At 43.5% G+C, this 17,805-nt stretch overlaps 1 protein-coding gene across 1 annotated transcript; it reads left to right on the plus strand.

Annotated features, from left to right (window-relative positions):
• Nucleotides 1–1,853: 1,853 nt before the first annotated feature.
• LOC109885111 (V-type proton ATPase subunit S1-like protein) lies at nucleotides 1,854–17,556 on the plus strand. The gene is made up of 6 exons (XM_020476964.2): nucleotides 1,854–2,060; nucleotides 9,526–9,581; nucleotides 9,793–9,869; nucleotides 14,591–14,841; nucleotides 15,571–15,865; nucleotides 15,971–17,556. Exons 1-6 carry the CDS (start codon nucleotides 1,966–1,968, stop codon nucleotides 16,235–16,237), a joined length of 1,041 nt encoding a protein of 346 aa, XP_020332553.1. The 5' UTR covers nucleotides 1,854–1,965; the 3' UTR covers nucleotides 16,238–17,556.
• The last annotated feature ends 249 nt before the right edge of the window (nucleotides 17,557–17,805 follow it).

Here is a 17,805-nt window from a genome sequence, read left to right on the forward strand (position 1 = left end):
TTTTCTGAGCTCAGTCTGAAATGTTAAGAACAATCCCAAGAAGATTAGATTTATGTTAAAATTCTGAATTGAAACCATTTTTTTATTTAAATGATGAGCCCGCTGACACGAAATGTCTATTTCAGGGTTTAATATAGCAAAATTCAGAGATTTTACATAAAAAAAAATGGTATAATAATTGAATTGGTTTGGGGGACACATGAGCATTAGGGAAATGTTGATTTTATAACAAGTATCTGTTATAATCCTATTCAGACAACTTCTATGTTGTCTGTGACGGGGTTGAAGATAAATGGTCTCCATATCAGACCAAAATGGACAATAATAAAGCGGTGGAAAATATGTTTTCTTTAAGGTTTAATATGTAGTTAATGTTGTGGGGTGTTCAGAAAATGCATTTATTCTAGTAAAAACACATATCTATATATATATATATATATATAGATTACCGCAGCCCAAGAATGACCCATATATCATACTAAACAGGTCAAATATGCGATCAAGACATAGGATACTATACATCCTAGAAATCATATTATATTGTACAACTGCTATTACATTGGTAGGTCAATGTAATAAAACCTAACTTAAAGTAACATATTACACTATACTGAACAAAAATATAAACACAATATGTAAAGGGTTGGTCAGAAATGTTCCATATGCACAAAAAACATATTTCTTTCATTACATTTTGTGAACAAATTTGTTTACATCCGTGTTTGTGAGCATTTCTCCCTTGCCAAGATAATCCACCTGACAGGTGTGGCATATCAAGAAGATGACTAAACATTATGATCACTACACAGGTGCACCTTGTGCTGGGACCAATAAAAGGCCACTCTAAAATGTGCCGTTTTGTCACGCAACACAATGCCACAGATGTCTCAGGTTTTGAGGGAGTGTGCATTTGGCATGCTGACTGCAGAAATAACAGAAATGTTGTCAGAGAATTGAATGTTCATTTCTCTACCATAAGCCACCTCAAACTTAGTTTCAGAGAAGTTGGCAGTACGTCCAACCGGCCTCACAACCGCAGACCACGTGTAACCACGCCAGTCCAGGACCTCAACATCCAGTTTCTTCACCTGCAGGATCAACCGATGAGGGGGTGGACCTGGCTTCCAAGTGGGTGGGCCTATGCCCTCCCAGGCCCACCCATGGCTGTGCTCCTGCCCAGTCATGTGTAATCCATAGATTAGGGCCTAATGAATTTAATTAAATTGACTGAAATTCTTCTATGAACTGTGTCTCAGTCAAATCTTTGAAAATGTTGCATGTTGCATTTATATTTTTGTGGCACATTTTTTTTTGTAGAATATAATATGGTTTGCTCTGAGACCAGGTTAGCCAAGTGGGTCAGCTGTTTGTATCATACACATATTCAGCCTCAGTGGACAATTCTGCCCCGGGTCTCCTGTGCTCACAACAACACATAGATCAAGTGAACGAATGCAGCTATTGTGGCAGCACACTCACTGTGGATCTAGGTCATGCATTCATGGCTTTGTTTTTCTCCTGGTAAAATAATGTCAACATTAATCCAACCTTGATATTCCCATGTGATTTTTTTATGTTTGTGTGTGTGTGTGTGTTTGTGTGCGTGTGTGTGTGTGTGTGCGGCGTGCATGTGTAGCTTGTGTGTGTGTTTATGTACGTTTTATGTACATAATTTGGCTAGAATAGGTATAATGAGCTGTGAAAAATAATCAGCCACTGTCTATTCCTAGGGTTTGCCTGAAGGTATACTTACATGAGAGAGAAAGATAGAGGGAGGACGACAGAGAAGGGAGAAAGGAGGAAGAGGTGGAGGGAGGGGCTGTATAAGTATGACTCAAACTGATCCCTATTCCGCATTGTGACTGGCTTCTGAGGCTGTCTGTCAGTGAGCTCAGCGGCTGACGATGCAGGGAGAGCAGATTATGAAGGGGAGCTCACCAGCAGCAGTCTCCTCTCATTGTCTCAATGGCTGCACACGCATTCCTCTTCTCTGCCTTGCTGTCTGCCCTCAGCCAGCCCACCCTGTCCTTAGATCAAGTGCCTGCACTCCTGGAGAGAAGGTAAATACCCTCTGTGTGTGTGTGTGTGATGGTGGAGTGGAGGGGGGTGTACGAATCCAGGGATGCTGGTAGGCTGATCTCTTTTGCTCTCCCTCGCTCTCCCTTCCTTTCTCTATATCTCTGTCTCTCTTGCTATCGCTATGTAAATACACAAGGTATCAGATCTGATACAGATGCTGTAAAAGCGTTGATAAATCTGTGGCCAGGGACTCTATGGTTATCTGTAATTATGCGTTAACAAGACATTTCTTGTTTCACACAGCTGTTGTCTGTACAGGACAGCACTCACTCTCTTTGTCTGACAGAGAGCAGGTAAATGAGGCCAGGATAGAGGAGGAGGAGGAGAGAGGAGAGGAGAGGAGAGGAGAGGAGAGGAGAGGAGAGGAGAGGAGAGGAGAGGAGAGGAGAGGAGAGGAGAGGAGAGGAGAGGAGAGGAGAGGAGAGGAGAGGAGAGGAGAGGAGAGGAGAGGAGAGGAGAGGAGAGGAGAGGAGAGGAGGAACAAAATAGAGGAATGGGATAGAGGAGAGGAGGGGAGAAGAGAGGAGGAATCGGTGCTGGTCTGTTGGTCTCTGTTTACAGATGCAGAGCGAGAGAGAGAGAGAGAGAGAGAGAGAGAGAGAGAGAGAGAGAGAGAGATGAGAAGGATTTTTCTCAGCAACACAAAGTGAGGCAATGTTGAGGCTTTATACTTGCTCTATGGGAAAGGTGCATAATAACAATACAGTTGTATTCAGTATAAAAATTACAGTCAATACTGCATTGAGAACGACTTATAGTTGTTATGAGGATTCTAGTGGTTTTCTGTTAATATTCAGATTTCAAAAGCCTGAAACTGCTCTCTCTGCTCTCTGAGCTTACTGACATGTGAATGAGTTTTCCTTTTCTGCTCACTGACATGTGAATGAGTTTTCCTTTTCTGCTCACTGACATGTGAATGTGTTTTCCTTTTCTGCATGGCTCTTCAGGTCATACAATCATACAAAAGGTAGAATGGTAGCTTTTAAGAGTTTCAAGAGGAACAATATTAGCTAGAGATTACCTAGGGAAGGGCAAAATCAAATCAACCCTTTATTTAAATGGTATATGGTATACAGAAGCCATGGATTACAGGCAACATCCGCACTGAGCTAAAGGCTAGAGCTGCCTCCTTCAAGGAGCAGGACACTAATCCGGATGCTTATAAGAAATCCCGCTCTGCCCTCAGGCGAACCATCAAACTGGCAAAGCGTCAATACAGGACTAACATTGAAATTTACTACACTGGCTCTGACGCTCGTCGGATGTGGCAGGGCTTGAAAAATATTACGGTCTACAAAGGGAAACACAGCCGCGAGCTGCCCAGTGACATGAGCCTACCACACGAGCTAAATGCCTTTTATGCTCACTTCGAGGCTAGCAAAACTGAAGCATGCATGAGAGCACCAGCTGTTCCGGACGACTGTGTGATTACGCTCTCCGTAGCCGATGTGAGCAAGACCTTTAAACAGGTCAACATTCACAAAGCCGCGGGGCCAGATGGATTACCAGGATGTGTACTCAAAGCATGCGCGGACCAACTGGCAAGTGTCTTCACTGACATTTTCAACCTCTCCCTGACTGAATCTGTAATACCTACATGTTTCAAGCAGACCACCATAGTCCCTGTGCCCAAGGAGGCAAAGGTAACCTGCTAAATGATTACTGTTCCGTAGCACTCACGTTGGTAGCCATGAAGTGCTTTGAAAGGCTGGTCTTGGCTCACATCAACACCATCATGTCGGAAACCCTAGACCCACTCCAATTCACTTACCGCCCTAACAGATCCACAGATGACGCAATCTCTATTGCACTCCACACTGCCCTTTCAGCGTTCCACACCTTAGTACCCTCAAAGCTCATCACTGAGCTAAGGACCCTGGGACTTAACACCTCCCTCTGCAACTGGATCCTGGACTTCCTGACAGCCACCCCCAGGTGGTGAGGGTAGGTAGCAACACATTTGCCTCGCTGATCCTCAACACTGGGGCCCCACAGGAGTGCATGCTTCACCCACGACTGCATGGCCAAGCACAACTCCAACACCATCATTAAGTTTGCTGACGACAGTGGTATGCCTGATCATCGACAACGATGTGACAGCCTGTGGGTCCGCGGTCAGAGACCTGGCAATGTTGTGCCCGAACAACAGCATCTCCCTCAAATGTGAGCTAGACAAAGGAGCTGATCAAGGACAATTGGAAAAGGAGGGCCAAACGTTAACATTAATGGAGCTGAAGTGGAGCGGATCGAGAGTTTCAAGTTCCTTGGTGTCCACATCACCAACAAACTATCATGGTCCAAACACACCAAGATAGTTGTGAAGAGGGCACGAAAACACATTTTTCCCCTCAGCAGGCAGAAAAGATTTGGCATGGGTCCACAGATCCTCAAAAAGTTATACAGCTGCACCATCAAGAGCATGATTGTTGTATCAATGCAATGCAATCAATGGTATGGCAGCTGCTCGGCATCTGAAAATAAGGCGCTACAGACGGTAGTGCGTACGGCCCAGTACATTGCTGGGGCTTAGCTTCCTGACATCCAGGACCTATATAATAGACAGGTGTGTGCTTTTCCAAATCATGTTCAATCAATTGAATTTACCACAGGTGGACTGTAATCAAGATGTAGAAACATCTCAAGGATGATGAATTGAAACAGGATGCACCTGAGCTCAATTTCGAGATTTCATAGCAAAGGGTCTGAATACTTACAGTACCAGTCAAAGGTTGACGCACCGACTTATTCAAGGGTTTTTCTTTATTTTTACTATTTCGAAAATGGTAGAATAATAAAGACATCAAAACTATGAAATAACCCATATGGAATGATGTACTAACTAAAAAGTGTTAAACACCTCAAAATCTATTTTGTATTTTAGATTCTTCAAAGTAGGCACCTTTTGCCTTGATGACAGCTTTGCACAATATTGGCATTCTCTCAACCAGCTTCACCTGGAATGCTTTTACAATTGTCTTGAAAGAGTTCCCACATATGCTGAGCACTTGATGGCTGTTTGTCCTTCACTCTGCGGTCTAACTCCTCCCAAACCATCTCAATTTGGTTGAGGTCGGGTGATTGTGGAGGCCAGATAATCTGATGCAGCATTCCATCACTTTCCTTCTTGTTCAAATAGCCCTTACACAGCCTGGAGGTGTGTTGGGTCATTTTCCTGTTGAAAAACAAATGATAGTCCCACTAAGCGCAAACCAGATGGAATGGCGTGTTGTGTTTTGAAAAAGCTAAGTAGCCAATAGCCAGCAGCATAATTTGTCTGATTCTCTGTAATAATGGTATGGTAATAGTAATGCAATTTATTTTGTAAAGTGGTTTCTTGCTTCAAGTAAAACTTTCAGTCACCTCCTTTTCTGAAGGACAAGTGGATAAACAGGTTAATGTCAACCCCGCATGTTTTTTTCAGAAGTCTCATGGAATGTAGGCCTACATTGAACACCACACATTGTCTTCTACTGTAGGCTGAATCCATGTTAAAATGTTATGAGACCCATTTTCTCCATTGTTTTTGATGGTAGGCGACTCTGGTAGCCCTACATTATGATCAAATAGCCACAGAAACCTACTTGACCACTGTCTGAAACTGTAACTTAAAGCGGATACATCCACAGTGTTCACAGTAAACACGCACTGGAAGTTGCACATTTTTACAACATTCAAGTTTGCACTCAGCAGACCTAAAATTTGCTCAGTGACAAAACATTTTTGCGGGAACATTGATGATGGATGGGTTAATGAAATTGTGAGTATTTACGTTTTCTGTTGGAATCACTTTAATAGATAACTTCGACACCTTCTGGAAACAGAAGATATTCTACAAGAATGACAGAGTCGATCCAAATCATCTTGACTCCTGGACTCTGTCCACGCAATATCAAGGCTGCGTTGAGACAATGACTTATCTATGACCCAAGCCCAGCTCAGCTAATCCCTAACATTGTGACAATGAGTCATCATAATGCTGCATCAAATGTACATTATCCAAGGGGCGTTGGCAGACACAATGTAAGTAACTTAATTTATGTCCCCCTAACTGCCCTGAATGCCTCTGTTGATCCTACAGCTATTGTATGCAGTAAACATGTGCCTATGAACCAGAGTTACACTGTTACCGGATCACTGAGGCGGTGTGCCCTCGTAGCAAGACCACTTTATGCAGCTCACCCTGCACTATCAGCTCCAATATGAATAACATGAGCAAGTCTACTTCTGATAAACTTCCCAGTAAATCATTAAAATCAATCAAGAATCACAGAAGTGCAAAAAATAGCCCATATTAACATATGTAGCCTAAGAAACAAGGTTCATAAAGTCAATAACTTGCTTGTAACGGATGACATTCATATTCTGACTATCTGTGAAACTCACTTAGATAATACCTTTGATGATGCAGTGGTAGAAATACATGGTTATAACATCTACCAAAATACAGAAATGCCAACGGGTGAGGTGTTGCAGTCTATATTCAGAACCACAATCCTGTAAAGATTAGAGAGGATCTCATGTTAAATGCTGTTGAAGTAATATGGCTACAGGTTCGTCTGCCTCACCTAAAGCCCATTCTGGTGGGAAGCTGCTATAGACCACCAAGTGCTAACAGTCAAATTCAAATTTCAAATTTATTTATTTTATATTTTATATAGCCCTTCGTACATCAGCTGATATCTCAAAGTGCTGTACAGAAACCCAGCCTAAAACCCCAAACAGCAAGCAATGCAGGTGTAGAAGCACGGTGGCTAGGAAAAACTCCCTAGACAGGCCAAAACCTAGGAAGAAACCTAGAGAGGAACCAGGCTATGTGGGGTGGCCAGTCCTCTTCTGGCTGTGCTGGGTGGAGATTATAACAGAACATGGCCAAGATGTTCAAATGTTCATAAATGACCAGCATGGTCGAATAATAATAAGGCAGAACAGTTGAAACTGGAGCAGCAGCATGGCCAGGTGGACTGGGGACAGCAAGGAGTCATCATGTCAGGTAGTCCTGGGGCATAGTCCTAGGGCTCAGGTCCTCCGAGAGAGAGAAAGAAAGAGAGAAGGAGAGAATTAGAGAACGCACACTTAGATTCACACAGGACACCGAATAGGACAGGAGAAGTACTCCAGATATAACAAACTGACCCTAGCCCCCCGGCACATAAACTACTGCAGCATAAATACTGGAGGCTGAGACAGGAGGGGTCAGGAGACACTGTGGCCCCATCCGAGGACACCCCCGGACAGGGCCAAACAGGAAGGATATAACCCCACCCACTTTGCCAAAGCACAGCCCCCACACCACTAGAGGGATATCTTCAACCACCAATTTACCATCCTGAGACAAGGCTGAGTATAGCCCACAAAGATCTCCGCCATGGCACAACCCAAGGGGGGGCGCCAACCCAGACAGGATGACCACATCAGCGAATCAACCCACTCAGGTGACGCACCCCTTCAAGGGACGGCATGAGAGAGCCCCAGTAAGCCAGTGACTCAGCCCCTGTAATAGGGTTAGAGGCAGAGAATCCCAGTGGAAAGAGGGGAACCGGCCAGGCAGAGACAGCAAGGGCGGTTCGTTGCTCCAGAGCCTTTCCGTTCACCTTCCCACTCCTGGGCCAGACTACACTCAATCATATGACCCACTGAAGAGATGAGTCTTCAGTAAAGACTTAAAGGTTGAGCCCGAGTTTGCGTCTCTGACATGGGTAGGCAGACCGTTCCATAAAAATTGAGCTCTATAGGAGAAAGCCCTGCCTCCAGCTGTTTGCTTAGAAATTCTAGGGACAATTAGGAGGCCTGCGTTTTGTGACCGTAGCGTACGTGTAGGTATGTACGGCAGGACCAAATCAGAGAGATAGGTAGGAGCAAGCCCATGTAATGCTTTGTAGGTTAGCAGTAAAACCTTGAAATCAGCCCTTGCTTTGACAGGAAGCCAGTGTAGAGAGGCTAGCACTGGAGTAATATGATCAAATTTTTTGGTTCTAGTCAGGATTCTAGCAGCCGTATTTAGCACCAACTGAAGTTTATTTAGTGCTTTATCCGGGTAGCCGGAAAGTAGAGCATTGCAGTAGTCTAACCTAGAAGTGACAAAACCATGGATTAATTTTTCTGCATCATTTTTGGACAGAAAGTTTCTGATTTTTGCAATGTTACGTAGATGGAAAAAAGCTGTCCTTGAAATGGTCTTGATATGTTCTTCAAAAGAGAGATCAGGGTCCAGAGTAACGCCGAGGTCCTTCACAGTTTTATTTGAGACGACTGTACAACCGTTAAGATTAATTGTAAGATTCAACAGAAGATCTCTTTGTTTCTTGGGACCTAGAACAAGCATCTCTGTTTTGTCCGAGTTTAAAAGTAGAAAGTTTGCAGCCATCCACTTCCTTATGTCTGAAACACATGCTTCTAGCAAGGGCAATTTTGGGGCTTCACCATGTTTCATTGAAATGTACAGCTGTGTGTCATCCGCATAGCAGTGAAAGTTAACACTATGTTTTCGAATAACATCCCCAAGAGGTAAAATATATAGTGAAAACAATAGTGGTCCTAAAACAGAACCTTGAGGAACACCGAAATGTACAGTTGATTTGTCAGAGGACAAACCATTCACAGAGACAAACTGATATCTTTCCGACAGATAAGATCTAAACCAGTCCAGAACTTGTCCGTGTAGACCAATTTGGGTTTCCAATCTCTCCAAAAGAATGTGGTGATCGATGGTATCAAAAGCAGCACTAAGGTCTAGGAGCACGAGGACAGATGCAGAGCCTCGGTCCGATGCCATTAAAATGTCATTTACCACCTTCACAAGTGCCGTCTCAGTGCTATGATGGGGAGTTATGCTACTCCTGTAGCATAACTCTCGTGGCTTATCAGACTTAAGAGTGACCAGGTGCTTGTGAGTGTGTGTGAGGGGAGAGAGAGGGTGGAGGTAGTGTAGTGGGTAATATTTGATACATTTCCACCCCTACAGTAGTGGGGTTAGTCATAGTCGCAGTAAGGTCATGATGGTGATTTAGATGGTTAAAGGGATCTGGTTGAGATTAACCACAAGGGATCTAAGCTACTAATGCCACAGACAACCTGCATGGTCAGCCTGGTCAGCCTACACAGGACGATATAAGATGACCAGCCACAACTATAGGCCACTGCTTGATAAGAAATAAAGTAAGCTTTGTTTTGCATTGGGGAGATTTACCACGGACCCCATCCATTGCCAATGTGTAGCCGCCACCTGCATGACAGCCTTTTGGCACAGAAAGCTCACCATACATCGGCTATGATGATCTGGTTATGATCAGAAGGTTGAAAGGATCGAATGTGGACGAAGAACACGTTGGCCACTGTTAGTATAGCTTGCCTATACAGACAGACGTGTGCTGTTTTGGAACCTGGCAACTGTGCACTGTGCACTGACATATAGCTGCATCTTTGAACCTTTTCCTCTTCTCTCTACAGCACAGAAGAGGACTATGTTACAGAGGTTCCATACCCAGCTGGGAGAATCAGAGTGGGTAAGTAACACACATTGTCTCACATTGAACATGACTATGGGCCTGATACAATCAACCCTTTTTTAGCCATGTGTATGCAGTATCGTTTTACAAACTACTGCCCACACATAAAGCTTGAAGAATCAATGTAAAATGTCAATTTGGGGAGTATATTTCTAAGCAAAGATATTTGAGCTAAATAGTATCTGCCTGTTTTATTTGTGTTTGTCAGGTGGTCTTGATGGAATGAGCTTGGAGACTCAGGGTTATGTGCCCACTAAAGAAACCCCACTCAGAAGATTACTGAAGGTAGATCCCTCTCTCCCTCTCCTTCTTTTTGCTCACTTTCTATATCTCTCTCTCTCTCTCTGATCTTGTGCATCTTAGTATCATATCGCCCCCAAGAGGACACTGTTCAGATACTCCAAACCAGCCTCTCGCTCGCAGGGCCCTCCGTTTTCACGTGTTGCTGACAAAACTCAGGGGGTGGCTTCCAGAGAATGGCGAGGGGATCAATAAACCCATCAACTTCCAGACGCACTCGTGACTTGAATGATAGGTAGATTTATTTGAAAATGTAAAACAATACAACCACACATGTGGATAATGAATTCATCAAATTCATCAGTATTTCATCAAGTCTTGAAATCAGACATAAAATAATCCATGTGGCATATATTAATGCACCCCTCTCCATTCTTTTATTTCAAAATGCGCAAACACCAAACATATCACAGTGTCGGGATCGCATTTTGCTCTGAGGTTTGCAGCCTTGCTGGCTTGGCCGAAGTGGTTATCAGAGAGTCTAATTAGTGACTAAACTTTAGATCATTTTAACTTCCTCAGCTTTGGGACATTTGTGTATACGGCGGAGGCTAACATTATGTGTCCATTACAATCTATGCAACAATCAGAATGCATGATTTGTCACTTGAAAACGTGAATAAAACAGTCAATATATTATGCTCCGTACATATACTGTATACGCTGGGCTACAGTAGAAACAACAACACGATATACAGAAACTATAATGATAATGTAATACGGCACTTACTTTGATAGGAACACATACATGTCCAAAGCTTTTGTTACTAAGGAAAACAACAATGAAGGCAATGCGGGTGCCAGCTGGAAAATGTGCCAGGGGGAAAAGTTAGTGCAGGTTCTGTTCTGACTGGAGATGCACAAATGTCTACATACTTGATCTGGGGAAATACAGGGAAATGCTTGGGCTCTCTTTGTCCAACTTAGTAAAGCCTCAAATGGAAATTGGAAGCAACAGTGAAATTGACTACTTCTACAGTGCATTCAGAAAGTACACAGACCCCTTCCAATTTTCCACATTTTGTTACATTACAGCCTTATACAAAAAATGTTTTAACTCAGAAATCTACACACAATACCCCATAATGACAAAGCGAAAACAGGTTTGTAGAACAGAAATACCTTAATATCCCAGTCTGGGGCATTTCTGTGTTGTACTCACCTGCTGTTATCAGAGAGTAACCTGCCAATTTGTGTTTGTCCACCTGGCTCAAGGCCATAGGATTGGGATTCGGGTTTGTAAAACAGAAATACCTTATTTACATAAGTATTCAGACCCTTTGCTATGAGACTCAAAATTGAGCTCAGGTGGATCCTGTTTCCATTGATCATCCTTGAGATGTTTCTACAACTTGGAGTCCATCTGTGGTAAAATAAATTGATTGGATATGATTTGGAAAGGCACACACACACACACACCTGTCTATATAAGGTCCCACAGTTGACAGTACATGTCAGAGCAGAAACCAAGCCATGAGGTCGAAGGAATTGTCCGTAGAGCTGCAAGACACGATTATGTCGAGGTACAGATCTGGGGAGGTGTACCAAAAAAGTTATTCAGCATTGAAGATCCCCAAGAATACAGTGGCCTCCATCATTCTTAGCTCCGCCAACCTCCCCATATGCCCCCCCCCCCCCCCCCCCCAATTGGAGTGGCTTCTCGGGCTTCCGTCGATGACTTGCCTCCTCATATCGTCGCCGCTCCTCCTTCACTGCCTCTAACTCCTTCCTTGAACGGCGATATTCTCCAGCCTGCGTCCAGGGTCCTTTACCGTCTAGGATCTCGTCCCACGTCCACTCGTCCTGTCCACGCTGCTTGGTCCTTCTTTGGTGGGATGTTCTGTTATGCTCGTCGAAATGATCGGACCAAGGTGCAGCGTGGTAGGCATACATTTTATCTTTATTAAAAATGAACACCTAAAGACAAAAGGAAAACGACCGTAACGTTCGGTAGGCTACACAGAGCTGTACGAAAACAACATCCCACAAAACTAAGGTGGCAAAACAGGCTACCTAAGTATGATTCCCAATCAGAGACAACGATAGACAGCTGTACCTGATTGAGAACCATACCAGGCCAAAACATAGAAATAAAGAACATAGAGTTTCCCACCCGAGTCACACCCTGACCAAACAGACATGGAGAATAAAAAGATCTGTACGGTCAGGGCGTGACACAAGAACCTGACATCGGAGTTCCTCTGTTCATATGGGAGAACCTTCCAGAAGGACAACCATCTCCGCAGCACTCAACAAATCAGGCCTTTATGGTAGAGTAGCAAGATGGAAGCGTCTCCTCAGTAAAAGGCAATGACAGCCAGCTTGGAGTTGGCCAAAAGGCACATAAAGGACTCTCAGACCATGAGAAACAAGATTCTCTTGTCTGATGAAACCAATATTGAACTATTTCGCCTGAATGCCAAGCATCACGTCTGTAGGAAACCAGGCACCATCTCAACAGTGAAGCATGGTCGTGGCAGCATCATGCTGTGGCAATTTATTTCAGCGCCAGGGACTGGGAGACTCGTCAGGATCGAGGGAAAAATTTATGGAGCAAATATACAGAGAGATCCTTGATGAAAACCTGCTCCAGAGCACTCCGGACCTCAAACTTTCTATTTTTTTTATCACACCTTTATTTAACCAGGTAAGCCAGTTGAGAACAAGTTCTCATTTACAACTGCGACCTGGCAGACTGGGGTGACAGTTCACCTTCCAACAGGACAACGACGCTAAACACACAGTCAAGAAAATGCAAGAGTGGCTTTGGGACAAGTCTCTGAAAATCCTTGAGTGAAATTATTTGAAATTGACAGCATGGCCGAGATTTAATTAGCAGGCAGCGTGCCTTGGTTTGAGGACAGCGCAGGTAAATTTTTCAATTGCATGACAATCCCATTTTGGAACAGTGAGTGAATTGTACATCACATAAATAAACTCATGCTGGTGCGACCGTTAGAGATATTTGGAACTCATGGGTGAAACAGTTAAACGCATTGAAGTCGGAGGTCGAACATTTCCGAGTTGTCTTGAACCAGGTTCTAATTGGATTTCAACTCACGCCATATTGGCTTTAACCCTTTAAATACACTTAGCAAACCCAGAAGTGGCCACTAGGTTTCGTAATAACAAAATAAAGGCACATTCCAAACCTGTAAAAGCCTTAAGACCCGGATCAGAGAGCACCGCAGCAATATTTGTACAGGTTGCTGTTTATTTCTTCAAGCTGGACATCCTACTAGTTCTCTGAGATACACTGGAATAGAAACACGCAGGGGAGGGGACATTGAGAGGAAAGTTCTTCAAAGGGAATCTTTCTGGATCCACAAGCTCAACATCCTCTTGGTCTTAACGAGGAGTTTGACTTGAAACCGTTTTTATAGTTCCAAAATGTCCAAATGATTGTGTTTTTTATCCTAATTGGATATTGTGTATATGTATTACTGTAAATGTTGATCACATTCCTTGTGTATGGTCATATATTTAGATACAATGAATGTTGATATTGTGAACCTATGTCATATATTTTTACCTCCTGTTTCAGGAAGTGATGTCACTGAGTACTGCCCATATATATAGGACCTTCCTCCACTAGCTAGGATATGGATTGCTGATGAAGACCTAAGGGTCGAAGCATTGTTATAATAAAAGTACCTGGAGCATGAGCAGCGGCATTTTCCTTTTGATTTTCCATGAGTTCACCAACAACTCCAGCACCTGCAAAAAGTACATGGACGTGTGTACATGTATGTTCTTCAGCTTTTGTACTGAAATAAAAGATCCCAGAAATGTACCATAAGCACAAAAAGCTTTTTTTCTCTCAAATTTGATGTGCAAATTTGTTAACATCCCTGTTAGCTTTTCTCCTTTGCATAGATAATCCATCCACCTGACAGGTCTGACATATCAAGAAGTTGATTGAACAGTGTGATCAATGCACAGGTGCATCTTGTAAAAATTAAGGCCAATCTAAAATGGGCAGTTTTGTCACACAACACAATGCCACAGATGTTGCAAGTTTTGAGGGAGCATGCAATTGGCGAGCTCACTGCAGGAATGTTCACCAGAGCTGTTGCCATGGAATTAAATGTTAATAGACTCAACCATAAGCTGCCTCAATCGTCATTTTAGAGAATTTAGCATTTCGTCCAACCGGCTTCACACCCGCAGACCACTTGTAACCACGCCAGCGCAGGACCTCCACATCCGGCTTCTCCACCTGGGGTATCGTGTGAGACCAGCCACCTGAACAGCTGATGAAACTGTCTGTAATAAAGCCCTTTTGTGGGTCGAAAAACGTATTCTGATTGGCTGGGCCTGGCTCACCAGTGTGTGGGCCTATGCCCTCCCAGGCCCACTCATAGCTGCCCAGTCATATGAAATCCATCGATTAGGGCCTAATGAATTTATTCCAATTGACTGATGAACTGTAACTCAATAAAATGATTGAAATTGTTGCATGTTGCGTTTATATTTTTGTTCAGTATCGGCTATTAAATCGACCAAAATAGGTTATATTCTTTTAATAATTACTACCTGGATAACAGGATACACAGACAGCCCAATTCTGATATTTTGCCCAATTAAATACCAATTAGTGAAATAAAATATCAGAATTAGGCTTCTTCTGTAGGCACAGCCAGTGTGTGACATTGCCAATCAATTATATAATTGATCAATATCCCTTCCATCCTTCCTCTCTGCAGCTGCATGGCTGGCACCTCCTCAACCAGCATGGCCATGGCAAGGGCAAGAGAAAGCTGCTCCAGTCCCCCATCCACGGGCCCTACTCTCCCCTGAGCGTGGCCTACAATGGCAAAACCTGCATCCTTTTCAAGGCCAAGCGCCTGGCCATCCGCTACCAGAACCACACATTCGTAGACCTGACGGAGAGGACCTTTGGACCCAACGCCCTTGTGGACACCAAGGGTTCCATCTGCACCAAGGAGAAGGCTACGTAAGTACTGTAAATCATGTACTTGAGTTGTGTACGATGTGCAACTGACACATTAATTTGACTTATGTATTCCTTGTTTTGTTAGGCTAATGAGCCTCAAATTTGCATTGACAAAGTCATGATAGTATGGCTATTTAAGATACTGTATATTCAATTATATACGTGTTTCTGGGTGAAATAACATACAATATGCGTTTTTTCAATGTATTTGACAGCCAAGAAGAGCAAAAAAAGTCAAAAAGTTACATCTGTTTGAATAGAACTACACACACGAACTACACATATTTTGACAGATTACCGGTCTACAAACTAATTATTTAATTCATTTAAAAAAGTACTGGCTGGCAAATTTCAGTAGAAAACCCCAGAGCATAATCTAACATAATTCCTTCAAATGGCTTGTAACCAGCAGGTTCTTACCATTTTATGTATCAGCTTACCACGTCATATGTTATAGCAATCTATGGCATGGCATGCAACCATTGGTTGATGAACATCTGAGCAGGGGAACATGACCTATGGGACATGATACGGAAGTATGATGTAGGAATGCGTCACTTTCATAGGGTGTTGTATGTAGTTATAAAAGAACTTGAATTATATATTTTTTACATTCAATTCATGGAGAAGAATATTGTTACAATGAGATGAGCACTGCATATCTCACAAAGGATCTACCCACTAAAGGCAATCAATCAACAAATCAACATACTCTGTGTTTGTACACAGGCTCTCGCTAAAGTTTGGAGATGTGGAGGATCTCAGGGGACTTGTTATCAGGCTGCAGATGTCCAACATTTTCTACGAGTCAGCAGGGCAGAACTGGTTCACCTTAGACAGCGTCCACATCCACTACAATTGGACCCATGAAGCTACGTTCAACGCCAGTGAGGTGTACGCCCCCGCCACCTCCTCCTACCACTGCCAGCATGTCAGCAGTCAGCACAAATATGACACCCTTCTGGTGCCCAGCTCACACACCGACACCTCAGCTAACTGGCACATCACGTTTACTGACTTCCAGGTATGGGGCATGGGCCGTTTCTATTGACTGATTGATGGATTTATTTAGCTATCTAATTGTTTTACTTCAGCTTGCAATATTCCCTCTTTCCTCTCCTCTCCGCAGATCCAGGCGTTCAACGTCATGTCTGATAAGTTTGCGTCTGCCAGCGACTGTGCCAACTTCCTGACCCCAGCCATCCTGATGGGCCTGGTGACCTCTCTGATCCTGCTGCTGGTCCTGGCCTACGCTCTGCACATGGTGGTCCACCTCAAACACATCGACCGCTACGAGGAACAGAAAGCTATGGTGTACTTCCCACGCAGGCTGAGCAAAGCTCTAGAATGCAGAGCCTCACAGCAGTGCGAGTTACCTGACAAGAACTGCCTGTGAGAGATGGAGGAAGAAAGAGGGAGAAGTTAAAGAGGGGGGATGCTGCCAAATGCAAGAGGGAGAAGATGAAGAGGGGGGATGCTGCCAAATGCAAGAGGGAGAAGATGAAGAGGGGGGATGCTGCCAAATGCAAGAGTAAGAAGTTAGAGGGGGATGCTGCCAAATGCAAGAGTGAGAAGATGAAGAGGGGGGATGCTGCCATGTTTGTTTACTAGTGACAACTATTCTGACCTGTTGGCTTTTGTAATTTCTCCATATGTAAGATCAACACATTTGACATGTTATCACTTCTAAGCTATCACATTTTTGGGGGGCATTAAAACAGTTTTTTACCCATACTTATTTTTTTTTATTGACCTGAACACACATTAATATCCTACGTAAAGATTATTGGATGTTAAACCCTCTTGACGGTGGGGTTAGAGGTCAGGAAGAGACCAGGAGCCCAGGATGGTCACAGTGTCCCCAGGCTTTCACTTGAGCACCTGAATCAACAGTTAACGACTGCAGCTAACCCTGCCAAGCCTGCTAAGCGGCCTTCACTATTTGGCATAACTAGACTTTGGTGTGTTGATTCCCCACTCTCCATCGCTAGCCTTGACACATTGCCAAATTCACTAGCTCATCTTCAATACCAGCACAAGGAATCTTTTTAAGTTGAATTAGATGGTTTAGCACATTATTTCTAAAGTGGTGTGTGTGAGGATCCACTGGTAGATCAATGACAAATCTTCCTGGGTTAAGATAGTGCTTGAGCTGGAAACTTGTTGGAATAACTGGAGGGTATCTCATGAATTCTAAAGGACTTTGGTGGGTCATGGAACAAAACCATTTGGGAACCACTGGTCTGGCACCTGGCTGGAGTGAACTGAATTGGTCACTGTGGACCACTGAACCTCTGGGGCGTAGACTTTTGGGACTTACTGTAAAACGGCCTTGAACGGACCAGCAGCCAGTTAGCCTTGCAGGCACTAATGGCTAACTTTCAACACTAAAGACAAAACACTGCACAAGACTGCCCTTCTGAAGTGAAGCTAAAAGATTTGCCATTACACATGGTGAAGGACAGACTGTGATAATGTGAAGATGAGAAGTACAGTTACAATGTAAACACTCAAATGTACAGATGTATCTCTCAGCTGTCTTTTTTTTACAGTTTAATCAATAAATCCTATTATGTACAGGAAGGCTATTCTACTCCTCATAATCACAAAGATATACAGTTCTGGTCTGTATATGATCGTAACTGTTTACTATTTTCAGGTAGAGCACACTTGCTTACATGGAACCCAAACCGGCTGCGCTCGTGTGTCATCACGCATAAATGTATTTTGTCCCCCCACACCAAACGCAATCACGACACGCAGGTTAAAATATCCAAACAAACTCTGAACCAATTACATTAATTTGGAGACAGGTCGAAAAGCATTAAACATGTATGGCAATTTAGCTAGTCAGCTTGCACTTGCTAGCTAATTTGCCCTATTTAGATAGCTTGCTGTTGCTAGCTAATTTGTCCTGGGATATAAACATTGAGTTGTTATTTTACCTGAACTGCACAAGGTCCT

Source organism: Oncorhynchus kisutch, linkage group LG27 (genome assembly GCF_002021735.2).
Source record: "Oncorhynchus kisutch isolate 150728-3 linkage group LG27, Okis_V2, whole genome shotgun sequence".
Taxonomy (NCBI): domain Eukaryota; kingdom Metazoa; phylum Chordata; class Actinopteri; order Salmoniformes; family Salmonidae; genus Oncorhynchus; species Oncorhynchus kisutch.

Excerpts from the sequence above, each read along its gene's own strand:
- LOC109885111 (XM_020476964.2), top strand. The coding sequence starts at position 1,966 with ATGGCTGCACACGCATTCCTCTTCTCTGCCTTGCTGTCTGCCCTCAGC. Across the intron at positions 9,582-9,792 it reads AGCTGGGAGAATCAGAGTGG|GTGGTCTTGATGGAATGAGC; the intron begins GTAAGTAACACA and ends TGTGTTTGTCAG. Across the intron at positions 14,842-15,570 it reads TGCACCAAGGAGAAGGCTAC|GCTCTCGCTAAAGTTTGGAG; the intron begins GTAAGTACTGTA and ends GTTTGTACACAG.